Here is a 27,170-nt window from a genome sequence, read left to right on the forward strand (position 1 = left end):
TATGCTTTAATATGATTTCCAATTTAACACTTTTAATCATGTGTAAACGTCTTTTTTATTTTACCATTGTGTTGATTTTATATTCTGTCTTGATGCATTTGAATTGCCTTGATATTGAAATGTGTTATACAAATCACTTTACCTAGCCTTGACTAATATGATTTTCAATAAAATGAGAATATAAAAAATCACAATTCCATCTAATGTCACAAATCATATCGCAAATGCAATACCAGTCAAAATAATCGCAATGATACAAATTCTGAAAATGGATTTGCCCCAAACAAAAGAGTCTGACTACAACTGTGTCATAGAGAGAGACCAGGTGAAAGACAGAGAGAAGAGAAGGAAAAATGATAGAAGGAAAGTAAAATAAATGAAGACGGAGAGGAAGTAAGATTCAGGCAAAGAAGAATAATTCAGATTACTTTCAGAAAAATCTCAAGTCACAAGTTGAACTTCTAAAGAGTGAGAAGAGTATGATTATTTTATTTCAAACATGTAAAGAAGAAGTAAAACAAGTAAAACAAGAAATGCAAGAATGATAGATTAATTAGGTATTATTTAAAAATGTATGACACCAGCATCAATCCAAGTAACCTGAAAGTGACACTGATACCAACTCACTTCATTTGACACCCATCATGTTAATAGAAGCATTCAATTACATAAAATGCCTCCACAGACGGGTCGTAGCTGCTGTGGCAGTGGGCCAATCACATGTCACATTACATCCAAGAACGCTTTGTGTTGATTGGCTGTGAGAAAGTCCGTACAGATAGTCATATTTTCTAGTTCTGGGTGCAAAAAGGATTGAATGCAGGTATCGCTTGACGGGGACGTTTCCATACTACTTTATAACAATTCATTTCAGCCGATACCTTAAAAGATATTGAGTACTGGCTTGGCCTTGTTTAACTTTAAAACACTTCCAGGCGCTTCAGTTGACAAGTCAAAAGTAAAATGCAACCTGTGTCAAACGGAGTTTAACTACCACACTACCACCGGAGTACGTGAGTTTGAGTTAGCACCTCCACGCTAAACACCCAGGTGCAGCCAAGCCAGCCTCAGCTCCACCAAAGGACCATTTTGGAGTGTGGGAGTCGCAGCAGAGCCGTGATTGATTCCCAGTTAAGACACTCTGGTAAGAAATGCTTTACATTATGGGCTTAAAACTGCCTTCAAATGGAAAATAACAGGATTTTAAACATACAATTCAAAACGCGATTAACGTGATTAACTATGGAAATTCTGCGATTAATCTCGATTTTAAAAATTAATCGTTGACAGCCCTAATAACAATATAAATGAATATTACATGTCCGAAAAGGAGTTTAGAAATATACACTTTTTAAGGTCCTATACTCGTTCTTCATGTTTACTCTTGAGCTACAATGTTCCCAAAACCCAAATGTGCTCTTTCAGAAGATGCTTTAAGAGCACTGGTACTGTTATCCAGCCTCCTCAGCAGGAAATAGATCATACTCTGTTATATAATCACCCAAAATAATCAAAAGAAGGTACACACACACAAACACAAACACACACACACACACACACACACACACACACACACACACACACAAACACATCAGATCTAATCAGCTCTCTAATCGCCGGGACTGTTCCCATATTTTAGAGCACGAATCACAACACTGTGAGAATCCGGCTTGTCATGTTAATTCATCACGCTCCTCTCTGTCCTTTATCATCCGCTCATCTCTGGCTTCACACAGCAGGCTGGCCGACCGTCGTCATTTCATTTCTTTTTGAGCATAAACTGGTGCTTTTTTATCTGGAGCAGGTGGAGGAAGTCAGAACTAGAACCAACAGTTTCTGAGCACAAATATCAACTTTATAGGAGGAAAAACTAAAAGACATCTGAGATCAAACACATATATAATCCAGGGACATCTTTCCCACAATAAGAGATGATCTGTGCCACAGTTTGGGTTTAACTAGCAGACTGTCAGAGGATTAAAAGTACTATAGATCTGCATGTGACACCTGCAGGTAAAGTGAACCTTTGTCTCTGGGTTCACGGAGACGAGACGCTCGCTCAGCAACGTTTTCTAGAAAGGGTTTTACATCTTTATTAAAGAGATGACAACACACTGTGGTGTCCTCACTGGCCTTTATACTTCATCTTTATCATGTACTGACAGAGGAGAGGAGAGGAAGAGGGGGAGAGGAGGGAGAGGACAATGAAATATGAAAGGAAAGGCGATAATACGGGATGAGAGAGAGAGAGAGAGAGAGAGAGAGAGAGAGAGAGAGAGAGAGAGAGAGAGAGAGAGATAGAGAGAGATAGAGAGAGAGAGGAGGAGGAGAGGAGGGGAAAAGTAAATGAGAGGATAGAGTAAATAAGAGTGGAGGACAAGAGGGTAAAGGAAGGAAAGGACAAAATATGAGAGATTAAAAGGAAAAGAGATGAGAATGGAGAGGAGAGGAAGGAAAAGAAAGAAAAGATAGATGAGAGGAAAAGTAGAGGAGGGGATAGATGGGATGATGGTGGAGGAAAGGAAATCAGAGATGATGAGACAAACAAGGAAGGAAAGAAAGAAAGAAAGTGAAGGAGAGAAGAGGAAGACAGGAGAGGAGAGGAGAGGAGAGGGAGGAGGAGGCAGGAAAGGAATGAAAAGGATAGGAGATGGGAGAAGAGGGGATGATGGAAAGAGGGATAGGAAAGGAGAGATCAGAAGAAAAGACAAACTATGAAGGAGGGAGGGACGAACGAAAAGGAAATGAAAGAAGAGGAAAGGAGAAGAAACGGAAAAAAAGAAAATGAAAGACAGAAAAGAAAAGAAAGGAGAAGGAAAGGAAAGAAAAGGAAAGGAAAGGAAATGAAAGGAAATGAAAGGAAAGGACATATAGAAGAGTAGATGGGATGGAGAGAAAAAAGAAAGAAGAGGAAGCAGAAAAATGAATGAGATGAAGAAAAGGAAAGGAAAGGAGGAGATGAAAAGTAAAGAAATAAGAGTTGATCATCATCATCATCATCATCATCATCACAGGCCTGTTTACAGAGACACACCATGACACTGTCTCCACTCATCTCTCCTCTCTGTCCTCCGTCTTTTCTCTTCACATCGTTCATGCGGAAAACTCTCCGCCGGCCTTCAATAGAGCCATTCCTCATCCCTCCGTCCCCTTTTCCTCTTTTCCCCTCTTCCTCTCTTTTCCTGTCAGGATGAGCCTCCCAAAATCCTTCACATTTCCCCTCTATTTATTTACTCTTTTCAAACCTCTCTCTCTCTCTCTCTCTCTCTCTCTCTCTCTCTCTCTCCTCTCTCTCTCTCTCTCTCTCTCTCTCTCTCTCTCTCTCTCTCTCTCTCTCTCCTCTCTCTCTCTCTCTCCTCTCTCTCTCTCTCTCTCTCTCTCTCTCTCTCTCTCTCCTCTCTCTCTCTCTCTCTCTCTCTCTCTCTCTCTCTCTCTCTCTCTCTCTCTCCTCTCTCTCTCTCTCTCTCTCTCACTCAGCTCCAACCATGAAAGATTAGACGTGTTACATAAGTTTCTCGTTCTCGTATCTTTCAGCGGCTTTTTCTCTCTCTCAGTACGCTGCACTCACACATCTTTGTTTCTCTCACACAGTCGGATTTATTCACTTGCTCTTTTCTTCTTCTCTCTCTCCTCCGTCTCTCTCTCTGTTTGTAGTGTTACAGCAGGTTAAGTAGTGATTTCTTAGCTCAAGCTTGCTTTTTTTTTTTTTTTTTTTTTTGGTGCTGTAATCTGTGAAATCAGTGAACATAAAAAGATGGAGCTGCTTCACTACAAATAGAGATTAAATACTTTAGATTCTCCTAATGTGAGTACATTAAATGTCTTCTAGTAAGATCACAAAGAGGACAATCAGGTTTTGGAACAGCAGCAGAAACAGGATGTACCTCTAGCAGATCTTTTATTTCTGGGTGTCCGTTTCTAAAGTCTCTTCTTCTTCTGAAATGTATAACTTTTCTAACATCAGTGGTTCGTTGTCGAGGACATAAATGCTTCCCACTCGCGGTTAATAGAGCAGCAGAGTAGAGTCGCAGGTTCCAGAGGTGGCAAGAAAATACAAAACGGTGCAGAGGATAGGAGATGGGAGAAGAGGGGATGATGGAAAGACGGATAGAAAAGGAGAGATCAGAAGAAAAGTGAGGTTAGAAGAAAAGACAAAGAATGAAGGAGAGAGAGGAAGAAAGAAAAGGAAATTCAAAAAGAGGAAAGGAGAAGAAATAGAAGAAAGAAAATGAAGGAGAGGAGAGGATGTGAAAGAGATGAGAAGTGGAGAGAAGAGGAAGGAAAGAAGAAAAGTAGAGAGGAAGGAGAAGAGAGGAGGGGAAGTAGAGGAGAGGAGAGGAGAGGAGAGGATAGATGAAAGGGTGGTGGGGAAAAAGAAGGAAATGAAAAGAAAAGAAAGGAGACAAACAAGGAAAGAAAGGAAAAGACAATGAAGGAGAGGAGGTGAAAGAGACGAGAAGTGGAGAGGAGAGGAAGGAAAGAAGAAAAGTAGAGAGGAAGGAGAAGAGAGGAGGGAAAGTCGAGGAGAGGACAGGATAGATTAAATGAGGGTGGGGGGAAAAGAAGGAAAGGAAAAGAAATAAAGGAGACAAACTAGGAAAGAAAGGAAAAGAAAATGAAGGAGAGGAGGTGAAAGAGATGAGAAGTGGAGAGGAGGGGAAGGAAAGGAAAGAAGAAAAGTAGAGAGGAAGGAGAAGAGAGAGGAGAGGATAGATGAAATGGGGGTTGGAAAAAGAAGGAAAGGAAAATAAAAGAAAGGAGACAAACAAGGAAAAAAGGAAAAGAAAATGAAGGAAAATGAAATTTATCCAAAATTGAACCTCAATCTGAAAGTGAAACAAAGCTCAAGGCTCAAGGTTTGTCTTAATGCTTAAAAGGGTAGAGCTGTTTGTTGGACGGTTGTAAAGCTTCATCCCCCCCACGTCTGATAATGTGAGGGAGTGTCTGACTAATAATAATAATAATAATAATAATAATAATAATAATAACTTTATTTTGTATAGCGCCTTTCATGAAACCCAAGGTCACTTCACAATAACAAGAAACACAGACAAAAAAACACATTTAGCAAAAGCCTGCAGGAACAACAGCGCCTGTTCAACAATGATTTAAAATTGTCCAGAGTTGGTGCTTGGCGAATGTCCCGAGGGAGCGAATTCCAAAGTGTAGGAGCTACTGTACCACACTGAAAGCCCTGCTCCCGAAGGTTTGCCTTCTGGTGCGGGGGATGGACAGGAGGCCATAGTCCTATTACTATTCCTGTAACATTCAGAAACAGACGATCCGACATTTAAACCCACTTCACACCCTGATTAATCACCTTTGGAGACACGGTTCTCTGCGTAGCTCTTCTTTTCATTCATGAACAACCAAATGCAACACTCTGAACGTCTTCCAGGAGAGACTGTCTGAAAGTAAACGCCGTTATCTCCCCGTATTTAACAATTATAACATCTTCCTCCTGACTATGAAGACTGATTCTTCACTCTGCCTTCAAAGTGCAACCATTTGGAACAAATAGAGCTTTTAGCACAAGTTCAAGCAGGATGAAAACTGTGAGCGTATTTCGTCATCACCCTGAACTCTCTTCCAACTATTCTCCAATTATATCACTGAGCTCTGCATGCCGACTTTTCTGTCAACCAATCATCATCTTTACCTGTTTTGTCTCTCTCTGCTGCCACTGAAATCTATGTCGCATCATTGCTTCACCTCTCCATCACCAGTGTCAAGACCCCGTCTATGGCTCCCATGGGGTGGCGGGTCTCCAATTGGATGCTATTTTTAGGGCTCCGTCCCTATTTATCCATTTAATGAAGTGGGTCAATGCCAAACCTTTGAATTAGTGTCAGCTTCCGTCTTACCTGATTGACCCTACTTAACTAGTTCTGATCGGGCATAAACCAACCCCTTTTAGGGCTTTTCCATTATACAGTTCTAGCACTACTCAATTCGACTCGGCTCATAAACAATGGAGGACATGGAGGCGATGGTGTACTTGCTGCTGTCTGTGGCTTTTTGTCACACTCAAAGCAAAAGAAGAGAGCCGAATCGTTGTAATGCTGTTGCCGATATTTAAAATGCCGGGTTTGATTCTTGTGTCGGACGTTGAGCTCATGACTCTTCCAGTGTCGACACTCTCTGACCAATCATTTATATTTTAGTATCGGCTCAGCTCTTGGAACCTCACCAGAGCAGATACCAAAAAAAGCACCAGGTACCAGGTACTATCCCACATGGAAAAGCAAAAACAAAAGAGTCGAGTCAAGTCGAGTCGAGTAGTGCTAGAACTGTATAATGGAAAATCCCCATTACTCTATTTATTCACTTTCATTCAGACTTCTTTCTCCAACTATCAGAAATTGCTGTGACGTGTCAGCCAATCATCAACTTTCAAATTTGTTCTTTTCTCTGCTGTTCTTTCCAGTGTCCGGTCAATGCGACTCCATTCTCCAATGGTTTAATCAGAACCGGCAGTCCTATTTGTCCAAATCCAGCTCCAGGCTTCAGCCAGGTCTGTTCTTCACTCTTTCACCATTACCAACAACTAGCAACTAGACTCCATCATGGATATTTCCCCTTTAGTCCCTCCTTATTTAAATAATTCAAAGTGCTGAACATCTCATCAGGTTCCTAATGAGTCTAATCTTTATCATATCTTCTGTTTGTGGGAATTCGGGAGTTGTAATAGACTTCCTTCCTCTAATTCTCATCTGCACAGGCATTCTGTCAAAGAACCAGATATTTTCTAACACAGTTGTCCATCTTTTTTTAGTTAGTTTTAAGTCCACCCAACTCTTGGAACTGCTCCAACTATCAGACAGAAAATGAAGACTTTATTTCTTCCACTTCAGTATTGTTTTCCTTGAACTGAAACCAAGCCAGAGGCGTACCGATGACTAATGAATACACTTACAGTTGAAGAGGAGACACTCATCCTCCACCTGCTCACTCTGTACAGTCAATCACTGAGGCTCAAACGCCTTCAACATAAGCGGTATCATATCCTTCAGCTGCTGCTTCAGGATCTGTTTCCCTCCTTGTTTTTCTACTGTATCAGTGAGGCAAATAAAGAAATGAAGAGATGAACAGAGTTTTTCTCTCTGTTGCTGCTCTCTCTCTCTCTCTCTCTCTCTCTCTCTCTCTGTCTGTCTGTGCTACTGGGAGCATAATAAGGCAGGAGTAAACTGGGTTATGTGGGCAGCGGCGTTACATAACTACACAGTCTTTATCGCAACAATCTGAGCTGATAAAAGGCTATTACATGCACATGACATGTACAATTATGTTCACATATGTCAATTTACAGCGAGGGAGCGATAAAGTAAGTGACCTCTTTAAGACTTCAGTGAGTCACATGTGTCTTCATATATATATATATATATATGAGCATCTGGTGTGCAGCGTACAGCGTTACATAACCAGCTTTGATTGTTACTAATTAGCATAAAGGATAACTTAATTTGACAAAAAAATATCTCACATGGGAAGACGCCTGCAGTGGATGAAGTCACTAGACTGTTTCTCTTCTGCTTCAAACTGCTCTAGATTAATAGTTTGCTTTCACTGGTCATGAAAAATGTGATCTATTAGGTTTTTCTCCAATTTGTCCACTGACATATCTCCATTTCCCAACAGGACTTGAATCCTGAGCTTTTTCATTTTCATTATTGATACACTTGACAGTTATTTTTTTAATTAATCCATCAGCTGTTTGCTCTATAAAAGGAAAGGGTAAAAAATGTCAATCATTGCGTCCTCAAATGTCCCAACCAATGGACCACAACCCAAAGATATTCAGTTTACTGTCAGAGAAGACTAAAGAAACTAGAAACACATTTGGGTCGGCAGAGGAAGATCATTTGGATATATTTTCTTAATACATTGAGTATCAAAATAGTCTGCAATTAATTTTATGTCATTTGGCTAATCAATTAATTGACTATCAAACAATAAACTTGTCTTGTCTGCACAGTCACAAAGATGCTTATGTGTATCTTTAGAGATAACACTTCCAGTTTCAAACTATCTTGCTATGGTTTCTCCACTTTTTTTCTACCACTAAACCTCTGATATAAAAATGTAATTTGAATATAAAGACTCGCTAAGGATTTGGTCTTGTGTGAATTATAGATGCGGCCAAGAAAACATTACAAGCACAATTTTTAGCTTTTCACTCTTTAAATCTCTGGAAAAACATTATCTTTCCCTGCCTTTAACAACCAGTAACGTTGTGTGTCAATACAACCCAAACCAAGAAAGACTCAAAATGCCTTCAGTGTCTTTCTCCACACAGAACGAGAAAGCTTTCATTCAACAGTGCCATGCTAATTAAACCGCTCAGAGGTCATAAGGTATCCAGGTTCACAGAGGGTAGTCATACACTTCAGATTAAAACGCCTCTCATGACCTGCCATAGAAATCCATATATTTCTATATAAGTGTGTATTTGTATGTGTGAGCACTAATGTCTTCACCTTAAAATAATAGTGATTTTGAGAGGTCTTATAAAACCATTGTCATTTGAATTGAACCTGTTTCTAGAGAGAACTGTTTGTGATTGTATTAGGCTTTTAATAACCACACTGAGCCTGGTGTGTTAGAGTGTGTTGGCGCTCATGTGCTTTTGTAATCCTTCTCTCCACATGTCCCCCCCACCCCCTTTTTTTGGTCTGCCTCCTCTGTATGAGCTGCAGATAGGATCTTATGGAGCCTGAGAGACCACAGCCAGAGAAAATGAAATCCACAACACTTTAAGTTCCCTGTGAGCTGAAACAACCCACAAGGACGTTTTTTTAAACCCTGACTGAAATTAATACAGACCTTTTAATTGTTCTGCAGCATCATTCATGAGAATTAAACTGTTTCAGTGTAGAAAATAAACCAAATTAATTATCTCACAGGTGGAGGATGAAACTGCAGTAGCCCACTGTTACCTATCGGCTTTTTAAAATATGAACATTTAACTACTAAACATACAACGGTAATATATCTCACTCTTGCATGAACCATAGTTATACAACAGGCTGCATAGCATACACATCCCTGAGGGAGATGAGGCTTGAATACTAAAGAGACTCTAACAAAAGAACTATAAAGAAAAATAGTGCTCCTGGTTATACCTCAGCAGAGTTCACAAGTATGCTGGCAATGAAAAGTAAGGCAATATTGTTATAATTTAATGTAATAAAGGAAATCTTGGGAGTCTTGCTGTGAAGTCAGAGGATCAAAGTTATTGCAATTCATCCTCAGGGGGGGGCCATGACTGGGTTTAATGGCAGTCCATCCAAGAGTTGTGGAGACATTTCAGTCAAGTGTGAACCTCATGGTGTACCAAAGGGAAAATCAAGGGATCACCAAAGTTGAAACATCCAGGTCTAGAACTGCTGCAGGGGACCAGAGTGTCATGTCCCTGCCGATATATGAAACAGTTAACCCTCCCCCAATAAGCTGAATGAAAGCTGGATGTGCATTATTCAAAGAGAACCTGTTGTGTGCACGGTGCTAAAGCTTTGGGTCTGTCCTGTAGGTCCTGTGGGCCGCCGCAGCTTCAGACCAAAATATCGAAACTGGTATTTTCTGGTATTTTTTTATTTTACAGTGAGCAGAGCGGTTTCTGCAGCTGTCTCCAGTGTTTCATGGTTTCTCCTGCACATAACAAGGACACAAACATCAATTCATCCCCCCTTTTCTTCCTCTAATACCTTTATAAGCATCTCTCTATTCAGAAGGTTACAGGTTTATTTGTTCAGGTGAATAACTGTGTCTGAGATTGTTGCATCTATCTCACCATTGTGGTTCCTCAACAAACTAAACTGTTAACCCAAACCATGTTGACTATGAGTAACCTACTGCACCCTCACTACCATCCAACCCCATAACCCTAGTAAGTAAGGTTTCACTTTGCAAGATGTAGTATATTTTTTTACTATTTATAAGTTTAGACTTTATGGTTGGCACTAGTTACCATGGTTACGCATCTCCAACTACTGTTTATCCACACAAAAGTATGTTGAACAATAGAATGCATATTGAGTATGTAGTGCCTATTATGTGATTTCAGATGCAGCATCAGTATTGCCATTGACTAGCCATTTTCAGTGCACATGGTTGAAATCACAAAGCCGTTTTTGAGTCCTCCCTTCACTGTTTCCTCTCCTTCTTAAATAGCAGCAGCAACAACAATAAAACCAGGAAGTGACATTTCTACCAAATCTGATGTTTTACAATCCAAAACCCTGAGAATCAACCTCAGCAGCCTGCGACTGAAGAAATGAATAGAAAGCCATAAAGAGCACAACTGAGGCTGTCAGTTCAGATGTTATTGTTGTCATTACAATGTCAACCGCAGCTCAACAATAGAGACGGCTCAGACGTATGACACAAACAGCCAAGAAAAACAGACACCAGTTATATCACACTAAAAACAAAGAGCGTCAGAAGGAGCCAGAGCCTCACAGAGACTCTCTTTAATTACAGGACACTGTTTGTGCACTGAGCGCTACATGTAACACTGAAGTACAAAAGCAAAACTCTCACTGGTGAGTAAGAAATCCCTGCAGGAAGTCCACACAGTAAACAGACATGTCATACAGACAGAGGAGAACCAGCAGGCAGCAGCAGTGGAAAGAACTAATGACACAGTGATTCAATAAATGTTCATGTTGTAATTCAGCAAATTAACAAGCAAGTGACAAATCCGAGTGACATGGCTTCATCTTAACTGTGCACTTTCTATTTTATCCCTTTAAAAAAGTGTGTTTGACTGCTGTTCTTGCATACTTTCAGAATCTGATGAGAAACACTGAATCCAACAAATTTCTCTTGAAGACTATTTTATGATTAATTAATTGGTTTCTGCTTTAAAAAAGGACACAACTACTTTCAAAATCTATCACAAGTTAGCAGAACCCAAACTAAAGCCGTCAAATGAACTTAATGTGATGAGAAGCTCAGAAACTCAAAGTATTGACATCTTTAATTAAGCCAACTGACAAATGACTAGTTGATTATCAAAGAATTACACATTTTAAGGAAGGAAATAATCAATAAATTAGAATTTCCCCCAATGTCACAAAACCTATTTTTTGTGCACACACAATCCACTATCATATTTACTATGTTCCACCAAGAAACTTAAAGAAAATCAGTCTTCAATCACCTCTAATATAACGGTAAAACATCTTTCAGTTTTATTTGTAAAGCAGTTGTGTTAAGTGGAATAAATAACCATGCAGGTCATTGTTGACCTGCTGTGACATTCTTCAACAGAGGGTGAACACACTCCAACACAAAGTCTGTGGAAAAACACACACACACACACACACACACACACACACACACTCAGAAGCCATTAACTGCAGTGTGTGTGAGAGACTTCAAGGACGGACGGCTGACCTAAATTAACCTACACAGGAAAACGTTTATTAAAGTGACGCCCAGAGTCAGACGCACAGAACCAAAACAAACCACTGGAAATTTTAAAAGACATAAAATCAGTGAAATCCAAGAGTCCCCCCCCCCCCCCCCCCCCCCCCCACACACACACACACACACACACACCAGTAGAGGCATTAAAACTGGCATATTATCTTAGGTCCAATAAACTTTCCCAAATCAAAGATTAATACGTGAATTCAACAACTTTTGGTAGTGGAAGAGAAATGTTGTATTGAAGCCATGTTTCCTTTTTTGGATACAACAGAAACAAACAGTGTTGTAAATATCTGTTTTATTCTAAAACTAATGAGAAGAAATTAACATAAACCTGCATTTCCACTGCATCAATTAACAGCCCCCCCCCCCTTGCCCCTTGCCCATTGTTGAACCTGACTACTGAACCCTGTTTTGTTATAATGGTTAGCTTTTGTGCTTGTTTTCCAGTATCTATCAGCAGTAATTGTTGTGTGACAACACTGTGTTTAACGTGTGGTTAGGTTTAGGTTAGTTAGTAAGTTAAGCTACCTTCATCATCACGGCGATAGTAAACAAAACAACAATTAAAGTCTTTAAAAAATCATCCTGATTTGTGGTAAACAGGGAGTGAACAGCGGTCTCCTGTGTTTCAGTCCACTTCTATCTATCCATCCATCCAACCCAGCTTCTCGTTGTCATCTTAACTGCAACACTTCCGCAGGTCATAATTATTACAGCCACTAGATGGCATCTGTTACTCAAACTATAGGTCATTTTTGATGGCTAACTTTTCAACCTCTACTGTTGTTTTCCATGTGAGGACGTCTTGTTTCATACACTCATCAGAGAGCGACCAAAGTTTTACAGCACGCTACACAACAACAAGCTGCCTTTAAAAAGGTGGAACGAGCAGTCACTGGTACACAAAAATAATGAGCAGCTACAGAAAATATAGCATTTGTAGACAGTCTCAGCTCAACACTTCAGTCATTTTTATTGGCAATTGTATATCGGTCCTTATCCATTTACCCACGACCACACATTAGAATTTAGACGTGATATTCAGAGGTATGAAATTGAAAATAAATTGGACTTGGATTACTTTTAATCATGTAGAAAAAAGAACTACAGAATCTGTATCTGTTGATTAGATCTTAGAAAGCTGCACTAAAATCTGACCCTGACTCTCTCTCCATGCAGCATCTTGAATATTCACACTTTGAACCTAAATAAAATTCCCTTCACCTGATAACCTATCATTTGTAAGATTTAACAGAGAATCTTAGGAGGACACAACAGCAACATTTCACACTCAAAAAATGTACTATTAAAATGAATCTTAGACAAGACGTTTGCCACTTCTGTTGGCACATTTCTAATCTCCTACTGTGTGTGAATACCAACATGAAAAGTAATACGTCCATAGATGAAGACTTCTCAATGAAAATGACACCGGCTGCAGCTGGTACTGTTATCACTTTAATTTACCCATTCAGGATGTAAGTGCTGATTGTTTATAAGAGGGTGAGAGACGTCCAAGTGGAAACAAAGACGATGTGTTCCACAAAACGCTCCACTGCGAGGAAACACCTTTTTAACCTCACGGGGTCAAAGGTTACTCCAACCTCTCTGCCATTACGTTCCACTGTTGTGAGTGTTTGTATGTGAGTGTGTGTGTTTGTAGAGCCATTAAGTCAATGCTGGTTTGTCTCAGGTGGACAAAGTGTGTTTTTGTTCTCTCACCTGCTGCTAAAATAAAAATAAAGAACAAATTAACGATTCAGTTCTCCTCAAGTATTTATTATCTTCTTAAATTTCTGCTGCATTAAACACAAAAATGTGTAAAATAGAATTAAGTGCGCAACCTTTAGTTTTAAGTCTCATCGAGAGCAGGTTACAATTATAAGCTTCGACTCTCTGACTGTCAGCATAACAAGCAGTTACGAGGTCAAAGGTCAAAGCCACAGCCTCCCTTTCTGTGGCCATGAGATACCAGCACAAGGTTTTCAGCAGAAGTAGTAATTTACTCCCATCGTCCATCAAAAGCAGATCCAAGTTTTGCCCATTTGTGGTTTTTAATCTCACTGGTGTGTATGAAGGTCTAACCAAGAAAACTACATTTTCTTTTCTTTTGGGGCAATGAATGGCGGTGTTATGTGTCGTGCTGTTCAGATAATAACAAGCAGAGCATGTTAACGCAGTATGTGAAGTGAAATGCATAAACTCAGTGCATCAGAAGCAGTGGGCAGTCAGGAGCCAAGCAGGGCTGGGCTCGCAACCAAAACCACTGAAACCAACCGGTGACCAAAACCATCGCTGCTATAAAAACCTTAAAGTGTCACCACACAGATATGAGCAGCCTGCAGGCGGGGCACACACGCAGATAATAACACACCAGCTACAGCCAGCAGATGGTGTTTACACTCACACAAAGTTCATAAAGAGAAAAAATCAAAACGTTTCATATATGCACAAAATAAGCCTGTTGTAAGATCATGGTAGTTATGATAAGAGTCCGGACATCTGAGCAAGTTAGCAATGTGATTTATGTTGCATTTATATATATAGAGAGAGAGATGAGGACTCACGCGTTGCAGTAGGGCTTCTTGTCATAACCTTTGTAGTTCTTCATGTTCAGGGTCATCTTGCAAACCTCGCAGTGGAAACATCCTTTGTGCCAGTTCTGGAGATTACACACACACAAAGAGTTACATATCAATACTGAATTTAAGGAGTTAGAGTCAGTTTAGGGTTACTGAAAAACTACTTTTGCAGTTTCATTTGCTTCGTCCACATCTCTGCTGCTCAGCACCTCTCAGAAACCACCGGTCAATCAGGCAGCGTGGGTGGGACTCCACTTTCTTGGATTTGCGGTTTACCCAGTGTGACAGCAAGTGTTTGGAAAGAAACAAATGTAGAATGTTTCATGAACTAAATATATATCTTTTTTTAATTGTTCAGCACCTAAATTTAAGCAATGTCGGCTTACCACCAAACATTTGCTCCTTCAATATCCAGTTCAGATAGCCCTCCATCTGTCCTCTATTAGGATTATTCAAATCCTCAAAGAGTGAATCAGTACTAAATTATGTGTCGGAGATGTTAACGTGATCATATGCCTTCTACATTAATCCTGCAATTAACTGCAGTGAATGAGCATGATGTGATAAAATGCAAAGAGTAATGGTTCCTGTATCACTTGGAAACTATTACATGAAGTATGACATGTAATGGCATTCATTTCCTGACTTGTATCATGCCAAGGTTTAAACTTCAGTATATTGTTTTACTCTAAGGAACATACCAGTGCTTTTGCATGGTGAAGTATTTCTACAAGTCATTTTCTAATGCAAGTCATACAGTTTGGAGTTGTTGTATCCTTCCAGGCAGCCTATGGTCTCTTTACAATATGAAAGTCAGTTAGCAGACTCTTAAGACTTTCCTAACCCTAACCCATCAGGGTCGCCAAATTCTTTTCAATGATGCAGGGCCCTAAAAGATAGACCGGAGACTTTCACTAAACTTTTGCAGAGTATCTATAGCTTGCTTTCACCACAGGGGGCAGTATAATTCCAAACATAAGATTAGATACAAGATTTCTTTAGTTCAGTTACCCAAAACTATGAGTTTAGAGGACTGCAACACTTCTGCCGTTGAGTAATGGCAAGCAATATGAATGTTAACGTTGTCTTTGTATTGTAAGCAGCAACACAACAAATCAATTTTTAACAACATTACTTTCATTACTCACAGTCATTCATAGTCTACAATAACCAACATAAACTTTGGAAGAACCTTGTCTGCTTTTACTCAAAAAAGAAATGTTTTGGACCAGTCTTTTTAATGAGATATCATGACTTAACCAATTCACATGAACTTTCAAAATAGCTGGTTGGTTGCCTGCACAGGTTCTACCAATGGGTGTAACCGTCCAATTAACAGTCAATTCACTTAGAAAATATTCTTCCCATTCTATGTTTCCCTATTTTATTCTATGTTTTAGAGTGGACGAGAATGTCTTTTTACCATAATTGTTGTAATATAGGGTCATTTGCATGGATACAGTGATCCTTAAGTTAAAAAGACTATGGGAGGAAGTTATGATGAGAATATGACATTGATGCCTTACAGATTATTAATTTAACCATCCTTGTTAATTGTTTGTTTAGTCATCAGTAAACTTGCAGACACATACTATCCCTGGTTTGTTTGTGGTTGGCATTGTGTTTGGTTACAGTCCTCATACCAGTAATGATTTTGGTTAAATTAAAAAACAGAAGTATTGTTAAGTTTAATTGTTTAATGGTTTAGTTCTGTGTTCAATAAGTTAATCAATTTCTTTCAGTGCTACTTACCATACACAACATGTGAGCCACAGACAAAAGGAGGAGGCACCCAACTATTTCCTGTATTTACAAACTGGGTGACATCACCAGTGATGTCAGTGGGTTAGACCAAGTATGGGGAGGATTTATTTTACTTTTTGTTTTGGCTTGTGATGAGTATTATTATGTGTGTTTGTTGTAAACAATGTTGACTGATACAAGGAGTATTGTTACATGCCAGCTGGTAAAATGGAGAGGACACCCCTGCAATAAATATGGTTCTGCCTAGTATATGGGAAGGCCTATTTTAGATGAGAGGTGTAGGCTTAGGGACAGCAGAATTTAGAGGATGACAGTGTAACTATGTGTACCTGATAATGCCTTAGTTTGCTTTATCCGTAGTTTACACATTCAACAAGGGTCAGGCTTCCTCAAAAGGGTTTGGACCCCCTATTTCTGCGCCATTGCTTGTCATTATAAGGCTATATCATTGTTGCACAGTAATGTAGTTTAAGTGGAGATCTGATTTGACTTCATGACTTTGATGGAATTTGACAAAAAATTGACATTAACTGTGCTGAATTCTACAACTTAGGCAAGTTTCAAAAGTAAATCCATTTTTAATAGTCTGAAAATGAATGGGAATCAATGAATACCTGGAACAACAGAAAGAAAACTCATCATAATTATCCCATCAAGAATGCAGTGAGGAAAGTAATCTTCACTTGGTTCCTATAAACAGGAAGTTTTTAAACATCTTATTGATGCACTTTTTTTAATGGGCTGAACTCTAGAATCGGTAACGTGAAAGTAGCATCTTCGTAATCAGAAAACTATCACTGCATCCTTCATCACTCATTGCTCTTAATGTCAGAACTGTACTGTGGGTGACACTCACTTTTAAATGGGTCAAAGACCACCTCTACTGAGCAATAACAGGAACTACTCTGATCAAACATTTCTCCTCCCACAATTCTCTCTTGAGCTACAATGGCCTGTTATAGATCCACAAAAAGGTTAATTTTCACAGCTGTCCCTGGACTACATGTTGTTTAGCTGAAAATTAGAAAAATAATTGATATCAGCTTTTTTTCCTGCTTGAAATTAAGCTTTTAGGCCTTTGTAGAAGTGACATCTAGTCGTACAAAAGGCCTTATTAACTGGGCCTTTGCAATTGACAGCAGGGAAGTCTGAAGTTCTTGGATGGCAAAATGATTTCTTTCCTTCTCTCTCCCTCGCAGTCTTTTTCTCACTTTCTTCGTATACTTGTCTGTTTTCTTTGCCAGTGTCTAGTCCTCTCTAAATCACTGCCTCTCCTACTGGGTTTGTCCTCACTCTCTCTTCAAACAAGTCAAGTTTAACAGGACAGAAGGTAACTATAGTCTTACTAGTCATTTTATATTATTTGGATCCAGCTGATAAAAGACAATAATAGATTCATCTTTTTCACAATCAACAAACAGTATATGTGCTATATCTTTTCTGAAATGGGAGTCTTATAATGAAGGGTGTGGGCTAATATTATGTGCAGTGCCTACATGCTGTTGTGTCATCTGACGCCTCAAAGGACAGACAGCAAATGCATAAGACTGCTGAGGATAAATTAATAATTTATCATTATGCAAGAGACTATTACAGAAGTGTTGCCAAGCAAAAACAAAAATCAACACTTTACCAACATAAAAAAGACTAAGATGGTTTTACCTATAATATCCATATAGGTATTTTGTGGTATTCAATGATGTGTCAATGTTAATTCTTTTCTAATATTTCTGTATATTTCTACACCTACAAAGATAGCACTAACAGTTTATCCAGGGAGTTTCCCTTTCTGTGACAATTCTACATTATAAAACAGAATTGAATACTTCTATAACAGAGGATGACAGACCTAAAAACAATATGTATTTTGACAGTTCATATTCTTACAGCAGCTACTGCAACACTCTTAAGGTGAATAATCGTGATTAAAGGTTAAGATATTGACATCAAGGATGGAGTATTGTTGTATTTTGGTTGTTTGACAGCTGGTCTGCCCAAGAAAAGGTATTATTTTTAACCAGACTATTGGCTACAGGCTCTACTGTCAACACATCAAGTTTGAATAACCAGTGACATGAAATCTACCTGGAAGACATTTAAAAGGAGAAATATAACATTTAGCAGCCAAGACAAGTTTACCTCCACCAATCAATTTCTTGGGTACAATATGATTTTTTTTATTTAGGTGATTGGACTGTGGATTGCAAGATCCTGTAACAGTAGACATGTGCTACCTACTGTATATTGAAATATGTGTGTACACTACAGTATCAGGTTTTTGTTTCCTTCTTTTTTGTCTCTTTTTCCACCAAAGCAATAGATAGATAGATAGATAGATAGATAGATAGATAGATAGATAGATAGATAGATAGATAGATAGATGTCTTCTTTGTAACTTTATATGTTTAAGGATGATTTGTTATTGTTATTGTCGTCTATGTGATGGTTCGGGATATTTAAGTCATCTCTAAACCTGTCTTGCCTTCGTGTGCCTGCCAGGATCACAATGTAAATAAGTTATCGTTTAACTCTATACAGTGTTATCCTAGACACACAATGTATTTCACGCAGTGCTTTACATAAATATATGTTTTGATATGTCATTTAAAATAAATCAAATCAACAGATCAGTCAGGATAGTCCCAGCACTAACTACGCTTTAAATGCTTTTTTTTAAATCCTGCGACAAAAAAACAGTGGAGTTACTTTACGTGTATTTTAGGTAATGACTGCATCCTCTGACAGGTTTAAGCTGATATTTTAGGCTTGAACAGCTGAATGAAAGAAGTTTATCAGCTACCTAACTTCGCAATTCTGAATCCTCCTTTATGATGCAACGTGTTTTAATACATGAACATCAATGACTCCGGGTTTAGTTTTGATTTAATATCTCAAACAAAACGCTCACCTTGTCCAGGCAGCTGACTTTCTCCGTCGGGTAGACGATCTTCCCACAGCGGGCACACTGAGGGTTCATCCTCCAAAACCTCCTCTGTGCTCTCCGATGGTTAAATCAATCAATCTTTTAGAGATTTATATCGATGTTGTATTTAAATCCCTCCGGTTATATGTCCACAGATGAGCCTCCCTCTTCAACCTGCGACACTGTAAACAGAGTGAGAAAGCAGAAAGTGTTGCAGAGAGAGACGGAGCTCGGTCCTTTCACTTCGCGGTTCTCTGACCGGTCTGAGCGCTGGATGCTGCGGGGAAACACTTCACTCCACCTGCGACAAGTTAGCGGGACTTACCGAAGAAAACACCGGAAGTCTCCACCAAACATCCGGAAATACCTTTATGTTACCATAGAGTTAAAGATTATTTTTTAAAGATCTCCTCTCCCTAACCCTGTTTTAAGATGTATATATACTAATAAAGAACTATTCTAAGTTCTTTATTTAACTCTATACTGTTTTATATATTTTTATTTTGTGCATGCATAATTTGTATTTGATTTAATTTTATTTCTATTATCTTCACCACATTTATCCTTACCATAATCATTTATTAATTATTTTTATAACATTGGTAGAAAACGATCATTTTTACCGGTAAATATTAATGTTTTGTGTTGAGATTTTATGATTTAAACTAATTTTTACTATATTTGACCCAAACATAGGCAACATCCTTTCACTCAAAAATCAACATCTAATAAATACTTGGTGTTTGCCAGTAAGACATTTTTTCATGACATAGTGGGAAAATCTTATTAACACAAATTATTGAACTACATATTGTGACGTCACAGGCGCCATCTTTAAAGTTCCTCACGTCTGTGCGTTGGCGCCAACTTGACACAAGAAGAGACACTAATACAAACCATGTTTTTTCCCATATTTCCTAAAAATGTGTCTATTTTAATTAACTGAAAATGCAGATGGACAGTGGTAACATGATTTTTTTTGGTGCAAGACTGTTTTGAGAAGATTAACGTTTGTTTTAATATTTTTTTCCAGACATGAAAGTCAAATAGTTTGTTAAGAGGCACAAAACCAATTGACAACTGACTTAGGCCTATTTAGCTACCTTCAAGCCTACAGTTGGTGAGTATTGATCCCAAACAGGTAAGTTTACCTTCTGTGAATCCATAACTAAGTGTACCTTAATGTTGAAAAGGTGATTCACGTTAACTTGTTGTCACCTTTGCAAAACAGCTGCTGCACATAACAAAACTGATAGCAGCTAATATTTCCCAACTAGCTTACTTTTAGTTAACTATAAATCAACAGTTAGGAAAACAGTTAATATTTAAATGTATGAAAAACGTTGATGTTGTTAAATGTAAATCCTTAATGTTATTTCAAACACTGAATCAAATATGCATTTTAGATCCATATCAATATTAGAATTAAACAAAATATAATATGATACACCAACTTATATTCTTTACTTATTTATTATTATACTTATACTTTTTTAAACATGAACACAAGCATTGATAGTACATATCCCTTAAATTTGGTTAGAGTATTCACTGAGGAGGTCTATCACAGCTGAAACACGTTGTTATGGCTCTGTTTCTATCTGGTATCTGTATGCTTCTCCACATTATACAGTAGGTAAGGACATCATATATATACAGTAATTTATAATCCATTCATTCATTCACAGAGCAGCTGAGAAAAAACTTAAATAGCGTACTGCTTCCTGTTGTGCTCCCTTTTGCACTAATAATTAATATTGTACAGTATTGGCCATGTTTTGTGATTGCCTCGCTCATTTGTAATGTGGTGTTTTACTATGTCATCATATCATGTTCCACTTGGTTGATAGTAAAGACTTTGACAGAAGGGTATCAACCTCAGTTTAACCAATACCAAGTAAATGGCTCCCTCTGCTGACAGATATAGGTAAAATAATCAACTGACTCGAGTTCCTTAATGATGCAATGTAGATCGTGTCTGTGATTATTGTCTAATGACTGTGTGCTATATCTGTGTTGGTTTATCAACTTCCAGACCTTCAACCTTGCTGATGTTCAATTTGGGCCTGCTGTGTTAGTTTAGCTTTTATTTCTTTTCTATCTGTCTGTCTGTATCATCATTGTTTGTGATGTGTAATTGTGTCTTAAAGGGAGATAAAGAAAATTAAGCACACTTTTACACAATAGAAAAATGTTCTGCTACACTTTAATTTTATAGAGGGGGTGGGGGAATTACCAAAAAATAGGAATAAATCTGACATAACATAAACATGTTTAGCATTATAATACAAATATCTGACCACTAACCATCGACGTTAAACATTTCTCAACTGATACACAGTCAGTGTACTCACCAGTGCATGATGGCTTCATCAGATACAGGAAAGGTGAACAGTAAGTGAAAACAGAGGCAAAAATACTCCCAACTGTCAAAAGGGGTCAAGACAAATATAAACATTTTTCTCTTCTAACTTTGTGCAAAACATAAACAAACACAGTGAAAATTGAGACATTAAAAACTTGTCAAGAAGTGATCAAAATCAATGTTTTTGGCTCCACAGCATCTTTTAAGCTTTTCCCATTGCTGTTGGCGGAGCCCTGGATAACCACAGGTCTTTCTGGATATACAGAACAAGAAGGAAGACTTAAAAAGAGGAGCATTGCCGCTCTTGCACCTCTCTATTCCCCTAATGCTCTTTCTTGGGCATAGATAGTTTTTTCGTTACCTGGGCTGTTTTTTATTCTTTCTTTTGCTTCTCTTATGTCACTCTGTATGGTATGTGTTGCATCTTCACTAAAAGAATCAAATGTCCACTCTTTAGACCAACGTTCATTTTCTTTAATGAACCCCGTGCAGTGTACAATAATGAACTCTGTAATTTCTACATGACTCCTACATGTCTTCTTCTCCCTAATTAACATAGACCTTGAACTCTACATTATACTCAATACGCCCTCTGCTGGACTCTCAGCACTACAGCACTAGATATGTAATATATCCTGCAAATAAGGAGTGAAACATACAACAATAAATAATGATAAGCTGCGATACCACAGTATGTGATATGGATTTGATGCTGCAAATTGGGTTGGAGCTGTTGCATGATTGGAGATTGTAAGAGGGGTCTGATGTAAATGATTTTTGACATTGCAGACTGACGTTATCTTTTACTGTGTGAGCATAGGCTGTGGCCATTCCCAGTTGTGGCACTGACTGGATGCAGTTTGTCTATCACAGGAAGTGAAAGAAGATAAAGTTAAGGGTTGTAAAATATTCTAGATTTATGTTTATAGTAACTATTCTGTAGTTTTACTAGAAAGAAGTTCCAGTGCACTCTGCTGACACCGAAACCTGTTAAAGTGGAGTGATGGTGATGGTGAGATAATGATTGTATGAATTTGGATGTTTCCACAAATCTAATTCACTGCAGTGCAGCTTGATGTCAGTTCTTGGTCTTGTAGGCCTCATCACAGTGCAGCCTGCAGCTCTCTGTACTACACTGTGCTGATTTGTGCTGATTTGTGCTGGAGAAGACATGTTTTTTTTCCTCTGTTCACAGGGGATGTATAATTTTATTTGCAATAATTATTGATGTTATTAAATTTTACTGATTAATTTACTTAAGTTTTTTACTGCATAAAACAGTAAATATATTATTTAGTATGTTAACATATACTATTTAGTACTGTGTTTGTTTATGTGCAGGAAATCTTTGTTCTTGTAAAAATGTTTTCTAGTTGTCACCACAAGATGGCGATACTCCTCTGAGTAACATCCACCATTAGTTGAAACAATGTGTATGAAACACAATCTAGCTGCCTGTGTCTGGTTTATAATTTGTAATTACTATAAAATATAGTTCAGATAATAAGTTAACTATATGAGACACACACAATGTCTTAACATGTGTAATCTAATTTAATCCAATACAGCAGCTCTGCTATGAATTCTACATTTATGAAGCTTAAATACATTTTTTGACAAGAAGGTGAAAATCCTGCTTTATGTTCATTATTTAGTGGTTGTGATGTATTAGGGTGCTTTATATTGAATGGTATTTCTAATATTTTGTCCACTCCATTAACAAGGACACCATTCAATGTAATGCACCCAAGTACACCACCACCTCAGTAATAAACAAAGTAGGATTATCACTTTTTTGACTATGTCAACAAAAACTGAAAATGTATGAACTCCAAAAAAACAGAATTTATAGCAGAGCTTTTGTATTGGATTTAATTATATTGTATTGCACGTGTTCCTAATGAAGTTGCAAGTGACTGTAGTTCAGAGAATAAAACTACTGAATAACTAATTACTATAATATAGTTCAGAGAATACCTTAAATTGAAGGAAAGTGACAGAATACAATCTGTGGTAGTAGTAGGCTATCTGAAATTATTACAATTATTGCAATGTTTTATTGTCAAGGCTAGTTGCATTTACCGTTCACAAGATCGCTCTTCTCAGAAATGCTTTGTTGTAATTATACTAAGAGAAAATGATCTGAGTTTAAATTCTTTAACATTGATGACGTGCTCCAGTTAATTTGTCTGTCTTTGTTTTAATTCAAGTCAAACCCTGATTATTATTCATTAGGTTTTTTTTGTTTGATAATAACTACAGAAAAGAAACAAGTCACAAATACAAAGATGGCATAATCTAAGAGATGAAATGAAATAATGAGTATGACAGTACCTTTTTAAATTATATAGATGAAAATCAACAGTGCACTATAAATGAAAAATCATGAAAATCACAGCCAGTGATTTAATGGAGACTAGTGAGACAGAGATACAACAAGTGTAACTGAGCCCTTAGATTTATAGTCATGCCACAGAATGTACTAGAACACTCGACCCTTAGAATATAAAACCTTGAAGTTAAAGCAAATATCAGTTCTGTAGTTTTACTAGAATAAAGTTCCAGTTCACTCTGCTGACACCAAAACTTGTAACAGTGGAGTGATGGTATGATGAGATATTGACTGAATGAGTGACAGCAGTGCAGCTGAAGCTCATGTCTCCCAAACTACTTTTAATTTATGCTGAATGGATAACGCTGCTGTAGAGTGGAAACCTTGTTACTCCATATTTTGTTTCAGACATACTAGATTTCTGACAGTGATCATAATGATCAACTTCAAGAGAATGAGTCAAACTTTGTGTCATATTCTGTGGAGCCAGAGTTTTTTTTCTCCCATCATTGAGGGCCTCTTTTCACTCAAGGGACCCTGGGTACTTTCCCAGATTGCGCGTATGGTAGATCTGACCATGGAGAAGCTGCATGTTTCTGCCTGATCCACAGAGCTTCATGATGACAGTTTTCAGTATTTATGCAAAAATTATAGTTTTTAATAGAAAATAGTGTTATTATTATTATTATTATTATTATTATTATTATTGTTGGCATTAAAGTCTGTAAATAATTTTTTTTTTTTTTTTATAATTCAATTCTTTATTTCTTTTCTCTTTGGTGTTTGACAGTACAACATTTTACATTGTGAGACAATTCTTGTCATACATACTACATGGACCTTCAATGGCATAAAATAAAAATAAATCAAAAATCAAACAAGAATAAAATAAAAATACAGTATAAATAAATAAAAGGGCATGTTGATAGTTACATGACTAAGTAGAATATCCATACAGCAAGTTAGAATGTTAAATATACTATGTGGAAGGTAATCACACTACAGGCCCATCAGACAGTACGATGTGAGTCCAAAACAAGTCCCAGGTTGGTGCCTTATTCCTGTTGCTATTGCTCATCCTGTTGAGCATAAGTTCGTATGAAACAGTCTTTATCATGATGTTTACCCACTCTTTCATTTCAGGGGGTTTGGATATTTTCCACAATTTAAGTATTGTCCTGGCAGCCGTTGTAATCCCTGCCATGATTATAGTGAATTCTATATTTGTTACATTGTTTATTTGGCTTCTGTCCCCCAGCAGGCACAATCTGGGAGATAATGGTATGGCACTTCCTAGCCAAGTACTCAAATTGTCCACAACAGTTTTCCAGAAAGGTTGAATGATAGGACACTCCCAGATGCAGTGTAGCAGAGTACCTACATCCTTCTGACATTTCCAACACAGGTTATTGTTTGTTATACCTGCTCTGTTGAGTCTTTGTGGTGTCCAGTAATACCTGTGGGTTATTTTGTATTGTGTGAATTTTCCTTTGGCTTCCCTAATGTATCTCCCATTATTAGCTATAATTCTCCGCCATTCCTCGTCAGACATCAGACATCCCAGGTCTTTCTCCCATATTGTTTTCAGGCTCTGACAGCCATCGCTGAGCAGTTGGTTGGTTGTTCTATAGAATATAGAGGCTCGGTGGTACTCAGCAGGTAGTGCAAGATAGTCCATGATGTGGCCACCATCCTTATACTGAATCCTGGAGGTAACACAGTCCCTGATCTGTAGATATTTCCAAAAATGTTCCTTTCCCTCAAGATTGTATTTTCTCTTTACGTCAGCAAATGGCATGAACACCCCTTCTTCATATAAGTCAGCAACATTACATAGTCCATTACGGTGCCATTCCTTCCAGTATACTGATGCCTTTCCAATGCTGATCATAGGGTTATGCCACAGAGAAGAATATATCTGTTTATAATGTGATAATTTATGCATTTTATGTATTTTAGTCCAGATCTCTTTGGAGTGAGATATAATAGGATTCAGTATATTATGTGAGGATTGGGATAGTCTATCTATAGGAGTAAAAGGAGATGACAGATTATTTTCAATGTTAACCCACTCTAGCTGGCTATCTTTATTCCAGTGTTTGGTTAGTTTGGCCATTTCAAAGGAGACATAATATAATCTTGGGTCTGGCAACCCCAGACCTCCCTTGTCCCTAGGAGAGCACATTTTAGTGGATTTGATTCTGGGTCTTTTCCTGTCCCATAAAAATTCTTTAATTATTGTATCATACTGTTTAAAGATTTGAGGAGATATAGTTATTGGCAACATCATGAGCGCATAATTAAATTGCGGTGCAACCACCATTTTTATCACATTGACCTTCCCCCATAATGTAAGCCTAAGTTTACCCCATTTATCCAAATTAGTTTTAATTTTTTGCAGCAATGGTTCTAAATTTAAAGTAGGCATTTCCTCCAATTGACTGCTTAGTTTGATTCCCAAGTATGTCATACCTTTTGATATCCATTTAAAGCCGAAATTTGTCAGTGAGTGTAAATAATTTTTAAAAGCATGTAACATTGTTTTGACTGTAGGCCTATCCAGTCATTTAAATAACTATTATAACTTTACTATATTACATATACCTCTTTTTATTGAATTCTAGGTTATATACAAACAAGGTATCCAGACATACAAACATCACAAAAACAACTCAATATTACACAGAATAGTTCTACCCTCTGAACACATCCCTCAGCCCCAAACAGGTTACAACCATCCATTTAAACAAACCATGAGAATCACTAAGTAAAAAGAAATAAATTACTCATACACATAAAAAAAAGACTTTGACACAACTCATTCACATTACCTTTAATAAATGCACATAATAGCAGCTATCCCTGACATCATAAAAGAATAGGATAAAATAAATGTCCATATTTTCTTGGATAATCAGGTGTTCTTCTTATTAATGTGTAAATGTGATTTTCTCTAGTTTTCAGAACAACATGAAACAACAATTCAAACATCTGGCATGAGATGGGGTTCCTAGTTATTTAGGATATGAAGGACTAACAAGCAGGTAAATGTAACAGCATTGTAAATATTTATAGACAAAGCAGAATTCTGTGATTTTACACTATAATTGTTAAATGATTTGGTTCAATGTGTCTATTATAAGTGTCATTCAGATTTAAAGACTGAATATTAGAGCAGAGAAGTGTTACTGTTACTATATATTGCTGAAGAAGCAATGCTTATTTTATCTTTCTGTATGTTATCATATTTATTTTATTGTCTGTGCTGTTTGTAAAATGTGTTCAGATGGATTTCTGTCTTCTTCTACTGCAAAACAAATCTACCTACAGGTATAAATAAAGTGAACTGAACCTGAACCTGTCACACAGCACAGTATAACAGCTCCTTATTGTATCATCTATAGAAGCACATGTTTTGAGTTAGTGCCTCTATCTTGTGTTGTCGTTATTGAAACTAAATTGTCTTTGTGGTTTAACCGCTCATCCTGAGCACGTAGCTCCTGCTGTCTTTGTGAGACACAAACCACAGATCATGTCTCCTACATGCTCAGTGTAGAGTTGTTTTTTTCCTCTCTTCTTAGAAATGCTTCGTTCTAATTATAAAAACAAAAGATGATCTGTAATTGAAAGTCTTTAACATTGATGATGTGCTCCAGTTAATTTATCTGTCGTCGTTTTAATTCAGTTAAAATCCTGATTATTCATTAACTTATTGTTTATGAATAACTACAGGAAAGAAACAAGTCATAATTAATTATACAAAAACAG

At 37.6% G+C, this 27,170-nt stretch overlaps 1 protein-coding gene across 3 annotated transcripts in view; it reads right to left on the reverse strand.

Annotated features, from left to right (window-relative positions):
* Positions 1-18,759, reverse strand: part of nebl (nebulette) — a 107,760-nt gene extending 89,001 nt beyond the window's left edge. For all 3 annotated transcript variants that reach the window (XM_053342150.1, XM_053342149.1, XM_053342148.1), the window contains exons 1-2: positions 18,691-18,759; positions 14,004-14,098 (exon numbers count right to left, since the gene is read on the reverse strand). In XM_053342150.1, the coding sequence (XP_053198125.1) occupies positions 14,004-14,098; positions 18,691-18,759 (164 nt within the window). The remainder of the gene's footprint in view (positions 1-14,003; positions 14,099-18,690) is intronic.
* Between the last annotated feature and the right edge of the window lie 8,411 nt (positions 18,760-27,170).

The sequence above is a fragment of the Scomber japonicus genome, chromosome 21 (assembly GCF_027409825.1).
Source record: "Scomber japonicus isolate fScoJap1 chromosome 21, fScoJap1.pri, whole genome shotgun sequence".
Classification (NCBI taxonomy): Eukaryota; Metazoa; Chordata; class Actinopteri; order Scombriformes; family Scombridae; genus Scomber; species Scomber japonicus.